The sequence below is a fragment of the Rana temporaria genome, chromosome 4 (assembly GCF_905171775.1).
Source record: "Rana temporaria chromosome 4, aRanTem1.1, whole genome shotgun sequence".
Taxonomy (NCBI): domain Eukaryota; kingdom Metazoa; phylum Chordata; class Amphibia; order Anura; family Ranidae; genus Rana; species Rana temporaria.
Window position 1 is genome coordinate 283,764,478 of NC_053492.1, and position 18,788 is coordinate 283,783,265.

Below are 18,788 nucleotides of genomic sequence, written 5' to 3' on the forward strand. Positions count from 1 at the left end.
ACTTCCTGCACCCTCCTGTCGTGACGTCACCGGGGAAGATGGCGCTGTCCTGTAAGAGCGGTGCTGCATTGAAGAAGTATCTGCTGCTGCTGGCTCAGGAGAACTGCGAGTTCCGGCTGCCGGTGAGACATGTGCTGAGTCCAGTCAGCACCCATTATCATAGAGCAGGGGGGTGCTGAACCCTGAGCTGTGTGCGTGTATGAGGGGCAGCATGGTGTGCCAGTGTCTTCTCCCTCATTGTGCATATGTTCTCTTTGTCAAAGCTGAAGTAAGAACAAAACGATTTTTGTGTATTTGTACAGTAAAAATAGGTTCCCTCTAATGAAGGGTACCCCTTCTATGGCTACTGCAGTGACTCTGGGGAATTGGGAACTGCCCCTGTGCTGCAAGGGTTAAGGCAGCCTGCAATACTTACCTCGCCTTCAATTGTCCCAGGTCCCTCGCTGGCACTGGCATCTTCTACCCAGCTTCTTCTAGGCGATTGGATGCAGAATGTATAATGATCTGCACAGGAGTTCAGTCATCCTGGCACACAGGATCTGTATTGGAATGTATGGTGAGCTGAGCATACACAGGAGTTCAGCTTTACCGGCATGCAGGATCTGTGCCGCAATGTGTACTGAGCTGCATGCACAGGAGTTCAGTCATCCTGGGCGCCCAGGATCTATACCGGAATGTATACTGAGCTGCATATGCACAGGAGTTCAGGCATTCCACAACACAGGATTTGTTCCCGGAATGTATGGTGAGCTGAGCATGCACATGAGTTCAGCTTCCTCGGCATGCAGGATCTGTGCCGCAATGTGTACTGAGCTGCTCGTGCGCAAAAGTTCAGTCATCCTGGCGCCCAGGATCTTTGCTGGAATGTACTGAGCTGCATGTGTGTAGTAGTTCTGGTACAATCGTTTTTAAGAAATGAGAACACCTGCAATAATCCCATGCAGGGGATATAATCATAACACGGCACAGCTGAAAAGTGCACAATAAAAACCTATTGGATAGTGGGAAATATCAAGCAGCAAGGCCAGGGGTCAACATAGAGTAACTGAGCATTATTGCTCAGAGGGTAAGGCGTGGAGTAATCCACTAAAATCGGGGACACAGAAATACAATAAAACTGGAAAAACACAAAGGAATAGGAAGAGTGAGCGAAAGGAAGGGGGTGAGACAGAGGGGCAGAATAACCCCCAGGTCGGGAGGGAAGAGAGGGTCAATTTACGAGGCCTAGGCTGATCGGACGCAGAGTGGGAAGAGCGTAGGACCGCCAGGGACCCCAAACTTTGAGGAACTTGGCGTGGGAGTCATGAAGAATACTAGACATCTTCTCATTAATCATGAGAGTCGTTAAGATGCTCTTCACCTCTGCAAACGAGACAGCCGGCTTCTTCCAGGCCCTTGCTATTGCGCGCTTCGCAGCGATGAACAAATAAGTGGCCAACTTCTGCTGATGGGGGGGAAAAAGGCCCAGGATCGGGCAGTGAAGTAAGTCCTTGCGGGGGATATATGGAAGAGGGAGGACAAAAGACCAAATACTCTTGACCAGAATCCCACCAGGCGGGGGCAGGACCACCAGGTATGACGTTCGTCTCCACGCCGACCACAACCCCTGAAACATCTATCACTGCAGGATGGGTTTGATTTAGCAATACAGGATGGGACCCAATACCAACGGAGTACCTTATAGGCTGCCTCTAGGGCAGGGATCCTCAAACTATGGCCCTCCAGCTGTTGCGGAACTGCACATCCCATGAGGCATTGTAAAACTCTGACATTCACAGACATGACTAGGCATGATGGGAATTGTAGTTCCTGAACAACTGGAGGGCCATAGTTTGAAGACCCATGTTCTAGGGCAGTGATGGCAAACCTTGGCACCCCAGATGTTTTGGAACTACATTTCCCAAGATGCTCATGCACTCTGCAGTGCAGTGGAGCATCATGGGAAATGTAGTTTCAAAACATCTGGGGTGCCAAGGTTCGCCATCACTGCTCTAGGGTATGTGTGCAGGAGTTCAGTCATCCCAACACGCAGACTGTGCTGGAATGTATACTGAGGTGCACGTGCGCAGGAGTTTAATCATCTTGGCACAAAGAATCTATACCGGAATGTATACTGAGCTGCATATGCACAGGAGTTCAGTCATCCTAGCAGAAAGGATCTGTACTGGAATATATATATATATATATATATATATATATATAATTGAACTGCATGCCAGCACACAGGATCTGTACCAGAATGTATATTGAGCTGCAAATTTGCAGCTCACAGTAAATTTTAAAGACGACTGCAAGCAGTCAGGTTTATTTATTTGGGATATTCTAAAGCCTCGTACACACGATCGGATTTTCCGACAACAAATGTGTGATGGCAGGGTATATGGGACAATTGTTGACGGAATTTCCGACAACAAATGTATTTTAGCATGCTTTCAAATTTTCCGACAACAAATGTGTCTTGTCGGATTATCCGATCATGTGTACAGAAGTCCATCGGAAAAAACCTTTCAAAGTACAAACACACATGCTCCGAACCAATGCTAACCACAGCACACCATTAGCAGAAGTTGCCCAAAGGGTGGTGCTAAAGAGCTGAAAAACCACGTAGTCTTGTGTATGTCGGCTGAAAAGGTTCTGCCGTCTGTATGCAGAACAAGTTCACGGCCAGCGCCCTTCGCACAAAATTCCACAGATTTGTCCGATGGAAATCCGATCTTGTGTACGAGGCTTGGCTTGTTGGTTCACTAACCTTTTCCTTCGATTTCCCTTCTAAATGTTTTTTTTTCTTTGTTTTGAATTTCTCACTTCCTGTTTCCTGTAAACTTGCCCCCATCATCCAAGCAGTTCTGGCTGGGGGTTAGTCAGCCAGAACAGCTTACTGAAGAGGAACAGGAAGTTCAGACAAAAAAAAATAAAAAATTTAGAAGGGAAATGGAAGGAAAAGGTAAGTGAACCAACAATGCACTAGTTTAAAGGAACCTATTTAGAAAATAAAAAACAAACCTTTTACAACCCCTTTAAAGCGGGGGTTCACCCTGTTAAAAAAAAAAAAAAAGTTTTTTTTTATTAGACCATTAAATTCGGCATCGTAGCGCGAGCTACGGTATGCCGGTCTTACATTTTTTATGCCCGTACTCACTGTGCTATCGATGATTGAAGAATCCGGGGAATGGACGTTCCTATGGTGAGAGAAGGTGATTGACGGCCGGCCCTGGCACGTCACGCTTCTCCGGAAATAACCGAAATAGGCTTGGCTATTCACGGCGCCTGCGCATAGCCTGTGCGCAGGCGCCGTGAATAGCCGAGACCTACTCCGGCTGTCTTCGGGGAGCGTGACGTGCCAGAGCCGGCCGTCAATCATCCTCCCTCTCCATAGGCACGCCCATTCCCCGCGGGAGTCGGATTCTTCAATCATCGATAGCACAGTGAGTACGGGGATTAAAAATTTAAGACCGGCATACCGTAGCTCGCGCTACGATGCCGAATGTAATGGTCTAATGATGGAAAGGAGGGTGAACTACCGCTTTAAGTGTATAAAAGGACTACTTACACCAACTCAGCGCTGCGTTACTAATATATCAAACCAGGTAAAAAACAAATGATCTTAAGCATAAAAGCAGCCGCTACATAAACATAGCAATTAATAAAATAATAGTATCCAGCCGAGAAGCACAATCTAGAGCACCATCCAATACCATAGCAGCGCTCTCGTCAGTCCTTATCATGACCGGCATTCATATGTTTTAGTCATATGAGAAACAATTGGATGACACATGGGGGTAGATTTACTAAAGGCACCTCCAAGTGCACTTCTAGTGCAAAGTTGATTTGCCTTTAGTAAATAACCCCCATGGTGATTAAAAGTTCGGGAAGCAGATGGTGATCCTAGTGGTCTTTAAATAAGTGTACACCAAGATCCTCCCCACGTGGGTCACACTCCCCTAGGGGTTCAAACTCACCAGCAATTGGTATATCATAAGCCTTGATATACTCCAAGAACGTCGTCCAAATGACAGGTGTAGTTGGGGCTGCAAATCACTCCAGCCCTCCGACTGTAGACAGTCTAAGGGCTCTCACATCTGTTCGCTTTTTCATCCATCTGTGTATGGATGAAAAAGGGACATACATTGGTCCCTATGAGATTGCGGGTTTCACCGGATGAACATCCGCTGACAGCCGATCTCATCCAGGTCCGCAATCCTCCGATTCTGCAGACGGAGGAAAACCTTATTTTTCCATCCGTCATCAGGTCAGGTGAACACGGACACATGGTCTGTGTTAATCCAATCCCCCCCCATAGGGGAGAGCGGAGATCCGACAGGGCAGTCCCTGCACAGTGTGCGGGGACCGCCCTATCATCCGCCGGCTCAGCGGGGATCAGCGGAGGTTCACAGGGCGGATCCATTCCGTGTGAAAGAGCCCTAAGGCATGACTACCCATGGAGTGATTTGCAGCCCTAACTACACCTGCCATTTGGATGACATTCTTTGAGTATATCAAAGCTTATGATATAACTTGAGTTTAAACCCCTAGGGGAGTATGACCCACATGGAGAGGCTCTTGGTGTATGATGCACACTTGTTTAACAACCACTAGGTTAGACTTGATGGACGTGTGTCTTTTTTCAACCTCACCTACTAAGCAGGTAATTGTTTCTCATATGACTAAAACATATGAATGCCGGTCATAAGGACTGACAGGAGCCCTGCTATAGTATTGGATGGTGCACTAGATCAGTGGTCTTCAAACTGCGGCCCGTGGGCCAGATGTGGCCCTTTGCTTGATGTTATCCGGCCCTTGGGGTGCTTTTTTATTCATTGGCACCAATGATGGGGCAAAATTCCTCCCAATGACACCAATGATGGGGCAGAATTCCTCCCAATGATGGGGCAGAATTCCTCCCAATGATGGGGCAGAATTCCTCCCAATGATGGGGCAGAATTCCTCCCAATGATGGGGCAGAATTCCTCCCAATGATGGGGCAGAATTCCTCCCAGTGACACCAATGATGGGGCAGAATTCCTCCCAATAATGGGGCAGAATTCCTCCCAATGATGGGGCAGAATTTCTCCCAATGACATCAATGATGGGGGATTTTTTACTCCTGATGGCTACAGTCCGGCCCCCTTAAAGTCTGGAGGACAGTAATCCGGCCCTTTGTTTTAATTGCAGCAGAGTTTCAGGCTGGGTTCACACTTGTCCAAAAAACACTCCGACATTGGGAGCTCATGTCGCATGACGTGTGAAAATCAATGTTTCCCTATGGGAGCCGTCTTAACTGGTCCGACACAAGTCGGTCCGACTTTGAAAATGCTCCCTGTACTACTTTGGGCCGACTTTGATCCTACTTAAGCCCATTAAATATCATTGACGTCGGACCAAAGTAGGATCCTTGTCCTAACCATCTGACTTTTGACATCTGATTACAGCAGCAGTAAAAGGAATTTATCTCACTCTAGGATTGCTTTGATTGGTCAAAGAACAAGTCAGACTTTCACAAAGTCGGATCAAAGTAGTATCCTGTTCATGAAAGTCTGATGGATGTAGGACCAATGTAGGATCAGTGTAGGACCAATGTAGCAGAGCAAAGTAGGATGAAAGTCGTGTAGTATAGTGTGAACCCAGCCTCATTCTCATGCACAGGAGTTCAGTCATCGCTAGTGCACATGATCTATACTGGAATGTATACTATGCTGCACGTGCACAGGCATTTAGGCTCATATGATCTGTATTGGAATGTATGAGCTGCACGTGCACAGGAGTTCAGCCATCCTGGCACACAGGATCTATACCGGAATGTATGCTGAGCATACACAGGAGTTCAGCCATCCTGGCACACAGGATCTGTACTGGGATGTATACTGAGTTACACACGCACAGGAGCTCAGGTATTCTGGCATGCAGGATCTGTGGCAGAATGTATACTTGGCAGCATGTGCACAGGAGTTCAGTTGTCCTGGCACACAGGATCTGTACCGGAATGTATACTAAGTTGCATGTCCACAGGGAAAAAAAAAAAAAAAACGTATTTCTTAACTTTCCAAAACAATTGTGACAAAAAATTACAATTTCAAAAACTCACAATGCCTCTTACTAAATGCCTCTCAGGCTGTGCACTTTTCAAAAGGGGTCATTTGGGGGGGGGGGGGGGTATTTGTACTGTCCTGGCATTTTAGGGCCTCAAGAAATGAGATGAGGCCATCAGGATCGATTACTTTCCCATCAAGTCCGCTCTCTCTGTCTGATTGTCAGCATGCAGTGGGCAGATTCTAAGATTCTATAGCCAATAGCAGGCTGTCCATTTGCTATGGACCTGTCAATCACAAGGTGAGCAGATCTGATTGGAAAGACTCCATCCACCCAGCTACAAAACTCCTCTACGGCTGCACTGTCTGTGACAGCAGCAGGAGGGAGCTCAGCCTCACTAAAGATGCAATGTTTTTATGGACACTCCAGTCTCATTGCACCTCTGTGCGGGGCTGGCATCAAATTCATATACCTGTATTTAGCAACAATTTGGTGCAAGTACAAATATTTGTTTTACAAAGGCACACTGGAATCCTAAAGAGAGTCAGACACGCTTTATGAATTTGTCTGAACCTTTTTAGTAATGTCAATGCATGTAAAATGTAGGGATAATAGCTTGCCTTTAGTATTGTGCTGGCTACCTCCAGATGTGTTGTGGTGCTGTACAGTACATTGCACAGTGGTTAAAGATTCTATTAACATGCATTGTCTCATTTCTAACAGATTTTCTTTTCCCCTTTAAATATATAAATCCCCCTTCTTCTTTTTTTCCCGCACAGGAAATCCACTCTTTAATCTCTCTTTATGGGGGGAATTTTAGTAATATTCCAGATGACCCTCAAAAGGTATGTCATTTACATTTATTATTTTTGTCAGGACACCTGTTTTGTCCTAAAGCTTTGTGTTAAAGCCCAAGGGCAGGCAACACTTTTTTAGCTTTGTTTTGGATAGAAGAGGCAGGGCCAGGACAAGGGGTGGGCAGAAGGGACCTGCCCTGGTCGCATGTGGAAAGGGGGTGCTGTGAGCAATGAAAGCTCCCCTCTCCAGATACCTGGATGACAGGAGTGACACTTCTGTCATTCAGGACCGAGCACCGTGCAGGGCTGCAATAACAAAGTAAAATCCTCCCTCCATCTGTGGGACGGGGGCTCTGGTGCAGGACAGCAGAACAACCCGGAGGCAGAGCAGAGACTCCTCTTTGGACGGGATGGGGATGCGGCTGACCTCAGATCTCGCCATCAGTCCACCGGCTCCCGTGGAAGAGAGAGATGTGAGCTCAGCAGAATTGAGTGTGTGCTGAAATTAGCTCAGCCGGTGATATTTTATGTCATTGCTGCTCCCTGTCCACCAGATTAGAGAAGTAGGGAATTTGGGATTGGAATTGAGGAAGAGGTTAACATTGCCATTGCAAGTGGTGTATAGGGGGGTGGGGGGGTTAACTTTACTGCCAATGACCCCCCCCGCCTTGCATTGCACTGATCCTAGTGGCAGGGAAGTTTTATCTCACAACTCTGCTTCTGCATTGGTGGTCATAGGAGGGGTTACATTTCCATGCCACTGACCACCAATGTTGGGATGGGAGTTAATAATACTGACACCTGTGCTGAAAATTATTACTGTGCCCACTGGCATCAATGCTGTAACAAACAGTTCTTGTATGGATATCACCGTGTCAGGATGTGAAGAAAATTCTCCCCAAAAGGGTCACATACAAAACAGAATCCTGATAGAAAATGTAATCCCCACAGGTTGTTCTTTAATAAACCTACCTGAGTGCAACATACCTAGAAAAATACTTGCCTTTGCCCCAATCCAGCAATCTTTCCTTCACTTCTCGGAAGAAAGAATATTGGATCGGGGCTAAATTTAAAGGGGTTGTAAAGGTAATTTTATTTCTTAAATAGCTTCCTTTACCTTAGTGCAGTCCTCCTTCACTTACCTCATTCTTCCATTTTGCTCTATCTTCTGAGAAATCCTCACTTCCTGTTCTTCTGTCTGTAACTCCACACAGTAATGCAAGGCTTTCTCCCTGGTGTGGAGAAAGCCTCTTGAGGGGGCGAGCAGGAGGGTCAGGACGCCCACTAACACACAGCTCCTTTCTCTATCTGCAAAGTAGAGAGTGTCCTGACACTCCTGCTCGCCCCCTCTCCCCTCAAGAGGCTTTATCCACACCAGGGAGAAAGCCTTGCATTACTGTGTGGAGTTACAGACAGAAGAACAGGGAGTGAGGATTTCTCAGAAGAAATAAGGACATTTAAAAGCAAAATGGAAGGATGAGGTAAGTGAAGGAGGACTGTGCTAAGGTAAAGGAAGCTATTTAGGGGAAACAATTACCTTTACAACCCCCTCTAAGTATTACCTCAGGTGGGGTGGAGGTGATTTGTTGAAGGACAAGTTCATTTACAGTAAATCGGGATTATTGAGCTATTTTTTCTTGTAGTGGTTCAAATTGTATTACCTATTAAGAGTGTATGCATACCTGTACTGAGCCTTAGGGAGAGTGGGAGACACATCTACATATGTATGTCATATCATTCATGGTGTGTTTCTCCATCCTATGCTAAAACTAGGAAACCGTGCACTATATATATATATATATATATATTTCAAGGGAGGGGAACTGAGGGGCTGAAGATCTCGCACTAGTAGAAAGGAAGACCTTCCCACAATTTTTCTTTACAAATGGTTAGCAGTTGATCTGGAAGGTTACAGAAGTGCTGGTGGCAGGATTATGCTTGCACATCGGTTGTTTCATTACTGCTATATTAACCACCTACCGACCGCTCATAGTATGTATACTGCAAGCGGCGGCAGGTGAAGGCACAGTCACGTACGTGTACGCGGGCAGCCTTTGTTTGTGGTGTGCGTTGCAGCAGATTTCAGCCAATGCTTTTGGTTGAAACCGGCTGGTCGGCTTTGTCCAATCTCTCTCACACACTTCTGTGTTTACAAAAGCACAGAACTCTGTATACAGGGAACAGCGATCTGGTTGTTTCTTCTCTCTAAAAAGCAGGTATAAGATCAGAAACTAAAAGCAGCACACAATGCACATTTTACACATTGTCAGACACGTGGTTAACCCCTTCATTGCCCCTAGATGTTAACTCCTTTCCAGCCAGTGTCATTAGTACAGTATTAGCACTGATCACTGTATTGGTGTCACTAGCAACATTAGTGTCCGTTAATGACCCTCCCAGCGAGTGTCTGTTAGCACCAGATTTTCCACCACCCTATTACAGTGCCAGTAAAAGTCGTTGATCACCGCCATTGCAGTATTGCGTCTATAGCTGCGTAAATTCCAGTGTATATATACTGTCTCAAAGTTTGTATGCGCTAAAACTATCATACAAATTAATTACCGTATTTATCGGCATATAACACGCACCCTAACTTTAAGAGGGAAGTTTACCAAAGACATGTAGCAGAACACATTTTGGCCTAAATTTATGAAGACATTTTTTATTTTATATGTTTTATTACATAAAGTAGAAAATATTATTGTTTTTTTTTCTATCTTATAAAAATCCAGTGGTGATCAAATACCACCAAAAGAAAGCTCTATTTGTGTGAAAAAATGATAAAAATCGCCAGTTAAAGTAGCGCATTGCTGAATAGCAAAAAATGACCTGGTCATGAAGAGGGGGAAACCTTCCGGAGGTTAAATGGTTAAAGTGTATTAGCAAGGTTCACAAAGAGTTAGGCCGGCGTATCGGTAGATACGCCGACCTAACTCGGAATCTGCGCCGTCCTAAGTTTAAGTGTATTCTCAAACAGAGATACACTTAAACCTATCTAAGATACGACGACTTGCGCCGTCGTATCTTAGGGTGCAATATTTAGGCTGGCCGCTAGGTGGCGCTTCCATTGAGTTTGGCGTAGAATATGTAAATCACTAGATACGCCGTTTCCGTAAGAGATACGCCGCCTAAAGATAAACATGCCCCCTAGGTGGCGTAGCCAATGTTAAGTATGGGCGTCGTTCCCGCATCGAAATTTGAACATTTTACGTCGTTTGCGTAAGTCGTCCGTGAATAGGGCTGGACGTAATTTACGTCCGTGTCGAAACCAATACGTCCTTGCAGCGTACATTGCCGCAATGCACACTGGGTTATGTACATGGACGGCGCATGCGCCGTTCGTAAAAAACATCAATCACGTCAGGTCACCCTCCATTAACATAAAACGCGCCCCCTCAGCCTAATTTGAATTAGGCGCACTTACGCCGGCCACATTTACGCTACGCCGCCGTAACTTAGCAGGCAAGTACTTTGTGAATACAGTACTTGCCTAGCTAACTTACGGCGGTGTAGTGTAAATACGATGCGCTACGCTGCCGCAAAGATGCGGCAAGGTATGTGAATCTAGCTATATATGTAAATTCTCACCTCATTCAGTTTAAAATAGAAATGAAAGGCAAAACATTTGTATATACATATAACCAACATTCTAGACACATCTCGGCTGCATAAGGGGCTTCATAATGGAGTATTTGGCAACATAGACAGTTTAGATTTCTCCAAATCTTAAATTTTACCCCCTCTGATTCCTTCCCCTTACACATGTAATAATATACAGCCATTGCATATATTTTGGCTGTATATTTGAAATCTATAACCATGTACTGAGTGGGATAAGATGCTTATGCTAAAAAAACAAATTGTATGGTTACAATTCAATAGTTAAACGATGCTGATCTGGTTGAGAATTGTAGAATGTTTTTGGATCTATTAAAAAAAATTCTTAGCATTGCAGGATATCATCTATGTCTAGCATTACAATTTTTACCAATTTTGCTGTATTTTTTGTTTCACAGTCTCCATTCTGTGTGCTCAATATCCCTTGTGAGGAATTGGCAAGAAAAATAATGAAGAGGACGGTTTGTGCAAAGTAAGGCTTGGTAAATAAATGGCCATCTTCCACTGTACCTAGTGTCAGGATTCTGTGAAAAGAATGTGTAGCAAGAACAATCCGCGCTACCCCTGATATGCAACTAGTGAAAAAATTGATATAACAAAAACAAACCAGTGAATACAAAGCAATAATAATTGCGTGAATAGGATGAAAATATAAAAATATTATAAAAAATAGTAAAAAACCTGAAATATGAGGCTCAACAAACATGGGGAAAAGAAACATATAAGTGCGCAACCAAATAGTGTGAATACAGGTGTCTGAGTCCTGATTGGAAAAATAGGGGAATCAACTGAATGATACGATCCTAAAGCTTGTAGTCCCATATGAGCATCCCACGTGTGTATTCCTTCCTGGGGGAATCAATGCTTCCACCGACCAACACAGTAAATGGATGCCTTCAATACAATCCTTCAACAAGTAAGTGAATGCCCGCTTACCAGATCAATCAGGCACTGTACACATCAATCATCAGCTGGAATGAGGTGTTCACTCCTGCTCCGCCTCCTCCTCTGCAGATTGCAGGGATACTGTGGTCTCCAAGTAGATCTCCCAGGGATGCAATCCATGAGAAAGGATGGTTTACAAAGTGTGTGGATGAAGAAAAAGAAAGGCTTCATAGTGCAGTGATGGAATATAAAAGATTCACTTTATTCCACTGCGGGAAATAAATCACTGACATCTAAAAAGGCTTTTGGCAACAAAGTAAAAAGTCCGGGTGAAAAGTACAAACCAGCTTCGGGTCTGACCGATCAGCTGGGAGCGTGGTGACGTCAGCTACTGATGCTCCACCTGACGCTGCGTTTCTCCCTATTGGGCATCAACAGGGAACGAAGGCATAGAGGCAAACGTCACACACCACACACTAATATACTCAAAGGCAGGTGAGTAACACCAGACGTTCAGCAGTCATTAAGACGCCGAGTGTATCAGTGCCAATACAATCACATGTAATTAACATTTAAAAACATTTATTACATTTCTAATAACAGAGGTAATACCGCATACTTTCATACGGTCAAAGGTCTTGTGTCATATACTAAGTCCGCTCCCATGTTTGGTTTTAATGCTCCCTATGATTCCTTGGGCTATGACTGGCGAGGCTGGGCTCCTATGCCCAGTTGAGTCACATTGTTTCTCGCGTGCGGATCCATGGCGTCTTTAAAATTCCTAACCTGGAATGTCAGGGGTCTCCGTGAGAAGGTGAAACGCTTGGCAGCTTTTGCATACCTTAAAAAACAACGGGCCGATGTAATGGTACTGGTTGAAACTCATGTAGAGGGGAGGCTGCAGATGGCCCTCCGTCGGCCATGGGTGGGGTGGGCATTTCATTCAACCCACACGACTCTTGGGCGCGGGGTCTCCATACTCATTGCCAAATCTGTTCATTTTGAATTATGTGAGGCCTCCACGGACCCACAGGGCCGATATGTTTTCTTGTCTACCAAATTGTATGGGGAACCCTTCCTTCTCCTGGCCTTCTATGTCCCGCCTCCATTTTCCATGCCCATAATCCTGGAGGGGATTGCATTTATGGCAAGACATCCCTCTGTCCAAGCGGTTTGGCTGGGGGATTTCAACACTACACTGAATCCCTCCTTAGACAGACTCCAACACACAAATCCCTCTACAGGGATGGCTGGGGACACAAAATTTTTCCGATTAATTGCCTCTTTCCATCTGACTGACACCTGGCAGCACAAATATCTTGGCACAAAATCATACTCCTGCTTTTCCTCTGCACATAACTCCATGTCCAGAATTGACCTTATCCTTCTCTCACAGAGTCTTATACCGCGGCTTGGGGAGGCTGCTTTCTACCCCAGGCTGTTGTCAGACCACAGCCTATATTGGATCAACCGGATAAAGGCGGATTCGGCTAACACCCTAGATAGAGCGGTGGCAGACATGTCCATCACATAGCAGGGATTTACGGTTGATCCCACCCCAGCGAACGCGGATGCCCTAAAATTGCAAACTAGAGTGGTTACCCAACTTCAATATGAAAAGACTAGACGGAAATTATTTTTTTGCTAAACAAAATAGGTTTGAGCACGGGGAAACGTCTGGCAAACTTCTGGCCTACTTGGTTCACAGTGAGGATAGACCCCCCCGGTGGTGATTTCCCTGCGCGGCCCTGACGGGCTCCAAATAACGGACCTTTCCACAGTATGCTCTATGTTTCGAGACTTTTATGCTGATTTGTACACGTCTACGAGCCCGACGGATATGGGTCCAATGGAGCAGATGGAGGCCCCTCTTACCCCAGAGGAGGTGGCGAAGGCTATTGCCGGGTTTGCCAGGTCTAAGTCCCTGGGTTTGGACGGCCTTCCAATTGAATTTTATTCCCAATATAGTGAGGTCCTTGTCCCCAAACTATTGGCCCAATATAATCCTCTTTTTGAAACATTTTCACTCCCGTCGTCCATGAGGGAAGAGACCATTGTCCTTATCCTCAAACCAGGTAAGGACCCGACGTACCCAGAATCATATCGCCCCATCTCTCTCCTCCAAGTAGACATTAAAATACTCGCCAAGATCTTAGCTAACCGCCTCAACCAAGCCATACTCTCACTCATACATGCAGACCAAGCGGGATTCATGCCTGGCCGTTATACCTCATTTAATTTACGTAAATTCTTTATCAATCTACAAGCCATGTAGGAACTCGGGTGGTTGTGACGCTGCCAAGGCGTTTTGATTCTGTGGAGTTGACCTATCTGTGGAAATGCCTGGAGCGCTATGGTTTCGGCCCTAGATTCCACAGGTGGGTCAGGCTTCTTTTTCAGGCCCCCTACGGCCAGGGTGGTGGCGAACGGGTGGCCATCTCCGGTGTTTGCCTTCAGTAGAGGCACGAGACAAGGCTGTCCGCTCTCCCCGCTTCTATATGCTCTTGCGGCGGAGCCATTGGAGGATACCATTGGCTATGTCTATCTGCACAGACCCGAGGATACGGGGTCTGCGGATGGGACCCTTAACAGAAAAAATTAGTATGTATGCGGACGATAAGCTGTTGTACCTCGCTAATTCGGGCCCCTCCCTCCAGGCTGCACTGCACACGATTGAGCAGTTTGGTCAATTTTCTGGCCTCAAGATCAACTGGGGGAAGTCGCAAATTCTCCCGATTTGATAGTTTTCTGAGTCGCAGAGAGACCTGCCACTTCAAAGAACTGATGTCATTCGATACCTGGGAATACACATTTCTAGGAGCCCAGCTGACTACATAAAATAAAGTGAAGTTGATCCCGCGCCAAAATAATTAAAAAAACGTGTATATATTATTATACAGTACTTATATATATTGAGCTGCTCCTCGAGGTACAGGGGTGAACTGTGAAATGTAAGTGGAAGGTGCTATTGAGGGCGCTAAAATTTATAATAGGATACCTGCCTGAATAAGGACGGCAGGTAATAGATACTAGTGAATCTATAACAAAAACAATAGTGAATAGTCTCGCATTCAAACAATATGTTACATACATGTAGTATGAAAAAAAACATAAACCATAAATGAAGATAATCAAATGTACAAAATAACCAAATTCTTTGCCGCTAGGCTGATGAAAAACACCATATATAAAAGTGAAAATAAAGTTTGTAGTAGGAAATGATCATAAAGGAGAAAATTCTATGGGTGATCATGCAATCAGATTTCCAGGAGGTAGAAAAACAGCCTTTACCAGCTAATTGACTTCACCCGAAGTGCTCTGAATATTCAAATGCGCTTACCACAATGATTGGACCACTTAATGAAAAGTAGGTCTTATGCGCTGAGCAGGTGTAAGTGCCTGCACACTATAAGACAATATCTGGAACGTTGGTTTCAGTAGTAATGCCGATGATTGGAACCACAATAAGAAACAAAAGAGGGAATCTCATAGTGCATTACCTTTTATTTAAAAAACATATTTTAAAAAAGCTGATTGGCCGCTTACTTGAAAATGTGCCTGCCTGGCACTAGGACTGCTGGTGTGATTGTCTCATATTTGGGAGACGTTGCTCGGATCCTTCAAAAAAGACCTGGAAGGTCTTGGGCTAGGCACCAGTAGCAGGTGCCGAAAGACGGATGGCACTAGTTTCCGACTCCTACTTTGTCCACGGGGGGCTCGGCGCACTGGAGACCCGCTTTATGCAGTTTCAGCGGGCTCCAGGAGTGCTGAGTCGAGCGGAGACGGGAAGTCTATGCTGAATCATTATAGATGCATTTGGGATATCACTTCTGCCAAATTGAGCATACCCCAGACAACAGATTACACGCCACTGTGGCACAATAGAGAGCTACCCGAATTTCAGGGCTCTGAGCTATGGACCACACAGGGAGTATTTTACCTGCATAATTTTTTGGCAAATGGCAGCCTTAAACCTACCAAACGCTTAAAGAGGAATTTTCCCTCCCCAACCATATTCTCTTCAGGTCTTTTCAAGTCCGACATGCAGCCCAAACTCAATTTCCGCATACCTTGCCGCAGCCCACCCCGCACCCCATCATGGCCATAGCTAAGAGTAAAGATCCGTGTGGACTGATATCCAAGTTCTACTGCATGCTCTCTGCCCCACTATCCACCAAATTAGCGTTTGCTTTGAAACCTCGCTGGGAGAGGGAGGTGGGCCCAATTTGAGGATGAGGAGTGGGAGGAGGTGCTGGAGACCTGCAAAGCAGTGTCCCCTAATCTCTGATAGGCTCTCCCAAATCTACATAACACATAGCGCATACATTACCCCTATCTGTGGGGCTAGATACAAGCGCAGCCAGTCTACCCTGTGTCCGTTGTGTGGTCAGGAGACAGGCACATTCTATCATCTCCTCTGGGCCTGCCTGAAAATCCAGGACCTCCTGGAGGCAAATTGTAACCTTCCTCCATGACGTCATGGGCTCACCCATAGCTCTGGACCCAAAACAATGTATACTCGGGATATTCCCTGGAGTTGTAGACAAATACACCAAGATATTTTTGCATGAAACCCTATTCTCAGCCAGAAAGATCATTGCCAGGAAGTGGATGAGGTCATTAACCCCAAGTTTCTCAGAGTGGAAGGCAGAGGTTATCCACTTAACGACCGCCGCACGCCTATATACGTCCGCACAATGGCACGGACAGGCACAAGGGCGTATATATACGCCCTTGCCTTCTAGCGGGTGGGGGGTCCGGTCGGGTCCCCTCGGGGAGCGATCCGGGACGACGGCGCGGCTATTCGTTTATAGCCGCTCCGTCGCGATCGCTCCCCGGAGCTGAAGAACGGGGAGAGCCGTATGTAAACACGGCTTCCCCGTGCTTCACTATGGCGCTGCATCGATCGAGTGATCCCTTATATAGGGAGACTCGATCGATGACGTCCATCCTACAGCCACACCCCCCTACAGTTGTAAACACACACACAGTGATCCTTAACTCCTACAGCGCCCCCTGTGGTTAACTCCCAAACTGCAACTGTCATTTTCACAATAAACAATGCAATTTAAATGCATTTTTTGCTGTGAAAATGACAATGGTCCCAAAAATGTGTCAAAATTGTCCGAAGTGTCCGCCATAATGTCGCAGTCACGAAAAAAATCGCTGATCGCCGCCAATAGTAGTAAAAAAAAAATAATTAATAAAAATGCAATAAAACTATCCCCTATTTTGTAAACACTATAAATCTTGCGCAAACCAATCGATAAACGCTTATTGCGATTTTTTTTTTTTTACCAAAAATAGGTAGAAGAATACGTATCGGCCTAAACTGAGGGAAAAAAAAAATTTTATATATGTTTTTGGGGGATTTTTATTATAGCAAAAAGTAAAAAATATTGTATGTTTTTCAAAATTGTCGCTCTATTTTTGTTTATAGCGCAAAAAATAAAAACCGCAGAGGTGATCAAATACCACCAAAAGAAAGCTCTATTTGTGGGGAAAAAAGGACGCCAATTTTGTTTGGGAGCCACGTTGCACGACCGCGCAATTGTCTGTTAAAGCGACGCAGTCCCGAATCGCAAAACCTGGCCTGGGCATTTAGCTGCAAAATGGTCCGGGGCTTAAGCGGTTAATGTAACACTTCCCTACAAAAAATGTGTACACATCAACAGAGGCTGCCCAGGCAAATACGATAAAGTTTGGGACCGCTGGCTGAAAGCCACAGAGACCTGTAGTTAATGGTGACCCTCTACTGCAGTGGTTCTCAACCCTCTAGTGCTGTGACCCCTTGATAAAATTTCCCAAGTTGTGGGGACCCCTAACAGTAAAATTATTTTTGTAGAGGAGGTTGTCAGCACCCAAGGCAAGACGAGTAATTTGCGCCCCTAACCCATGGACATTTATCGTTACCTGAGTCCCTTCCACTCGTAGAGTATTAAAACCCCTTATGGTACATTTTAGGATGTACCACTCTCTCTCTTGTTCTATTTTTTTCCCTTTTTATCTCTCTCTATCCTAATTTCTTGTTGTTTTTCTGCCCCCACATCCCTCGCTCTCTAGCCATCTTTCTTGTTCTATAATTCTTTCTCTCCCCTTTTTCTTTGTTCCTCCCCCTCTTTTCATGTATTCTTTATTTTTTTTATTCTGTCTCTTACTCTTTGGTGGGGGGGGAATGGGATGAGTGGCAGTGCAGCGGGGGGGGGGGGGGGGGGGTTCTCATCAGCCAACTTTGGTGATCTTGATCTGAGAACTGTAGTGGGGGCTTTTAATGGCAACTATAATCACAGGCAGTGTTACTCACTGTGTCTCCGACTTTGTGGTGTCTCATAGCAGTGACACCTATGCCGAAATGAGGAGATAGGGTCTCCTCCAGCCCCTCCCACTTCACATTCCTCACCAGTCAGCTATGCCGTGAACTGAATGGGCGGCTGCATTGAAGCTGAGTGGGCGGCCGCATGCTCCAGGAACAGCCCAGCTGGACCGCCACAGATACCAGGGGCAGCTGGAAAAGGCTGGTAGAGCGGTGCAGGCTTCAGGAACAGTCCAGGACCCCTGGAAAATTGTCATTTGACCCCCGAGGGGGTCCCGACCCCCAGGTTGAGAACCACTGCTCTACTGAGTGATTACATTAGGGTTTGTCAGGAATGTTTACTTTCTTAGATACTCTGTTTTGTACACTCCCAGCTTTTCTGTACACTATGTATAATGTATTGCCTGCAGTTACCGTTTTCATAGTACTACCTGATTCATGGATATCTCCTCCTGTAACCTGTATGTATGTCACTGTCATGCTGACTTTGTATGTACCTTTTTTTTACTCAATAAAAACCTTTGTTCAATGAAAAACATATTAATAGCTCCCCAATCATTCCAGAAATCATTGCAAACACTTGCCTTATATCCTCCAGCTCATGTTGTGGCCCTATCCATCATATGTGTGGGCATGTGAAGCCCAGTTCCTTTTTCTTCCTGGTTTTTACGGAGAGGTGCATGCTGGGCATTTTTTTTTTTTGCACAGTAATGCCCAGAGACTCCTGAGAAATGAGTATCATCATTTCCCAGGAGGCAATGGGGTCTTAGGACAGGAAGTTAAACCACCTAGAACCAGGCAGATTACGAAAACTGCCTAGTAACAGCCAGATAGAAGTTTTTTTTTTTTATATATATTAAAGGCAAGCTGTTAATAGAAAGTTCATTTTTAAGGTGGAACTCCGCTTTAATGCACTAGGGTCAGCATGACACCTGAGCAACCAGCGTTTTCAGAAGCAGAGTGCAGCTGTGAAAATCTCCTGCTTTGGCCAGGGGAGACTGAGGAAGTGCTTCCTCCTGCCTGCAGCAGACTGATAATATCCTCTCAGCCCAAACAAAGTCATATTTGGGAACTGAAAGACTGCTTTTGAATGACAAAGGGTGCAGCTTTTTAAAAACACAATAATGTTGCTGGATATTTTGGCTTGT

At 45.4% G+C, this 18,788-nt stretch overlaps 1 protein-coding gene across 1 annotated transcript in view; it reads left to right on the top strand.

Annotated features, from left to right (window-relative positions):
* The first annotated feature begins 2 nt into the window (after positions 1–2).
* The window catches only part of TRMT11 (tRNA methyltransferase 11 homolog), a 76,328-nt gene continuing 57,542 nt past the window's right edge, over positions 3–18,788 (top strand). The window contains exons 1-3 of the mRNA XM_040350379.1: positions 3–122; positions 6,807–6,872; positions 10,841–10,914. Coding sequence (XP_040206313.1) covers positions 39–122; positions 6,807–6,872; positions 10,841–10,914 — 224 coding nt within the window. The 5' untranslated portion in view covers positions 3–38. The remainder of the gene's footprint in view (positions 123–6,806; positions 6,873–10,840; positions 10,915–18,788) is intronic.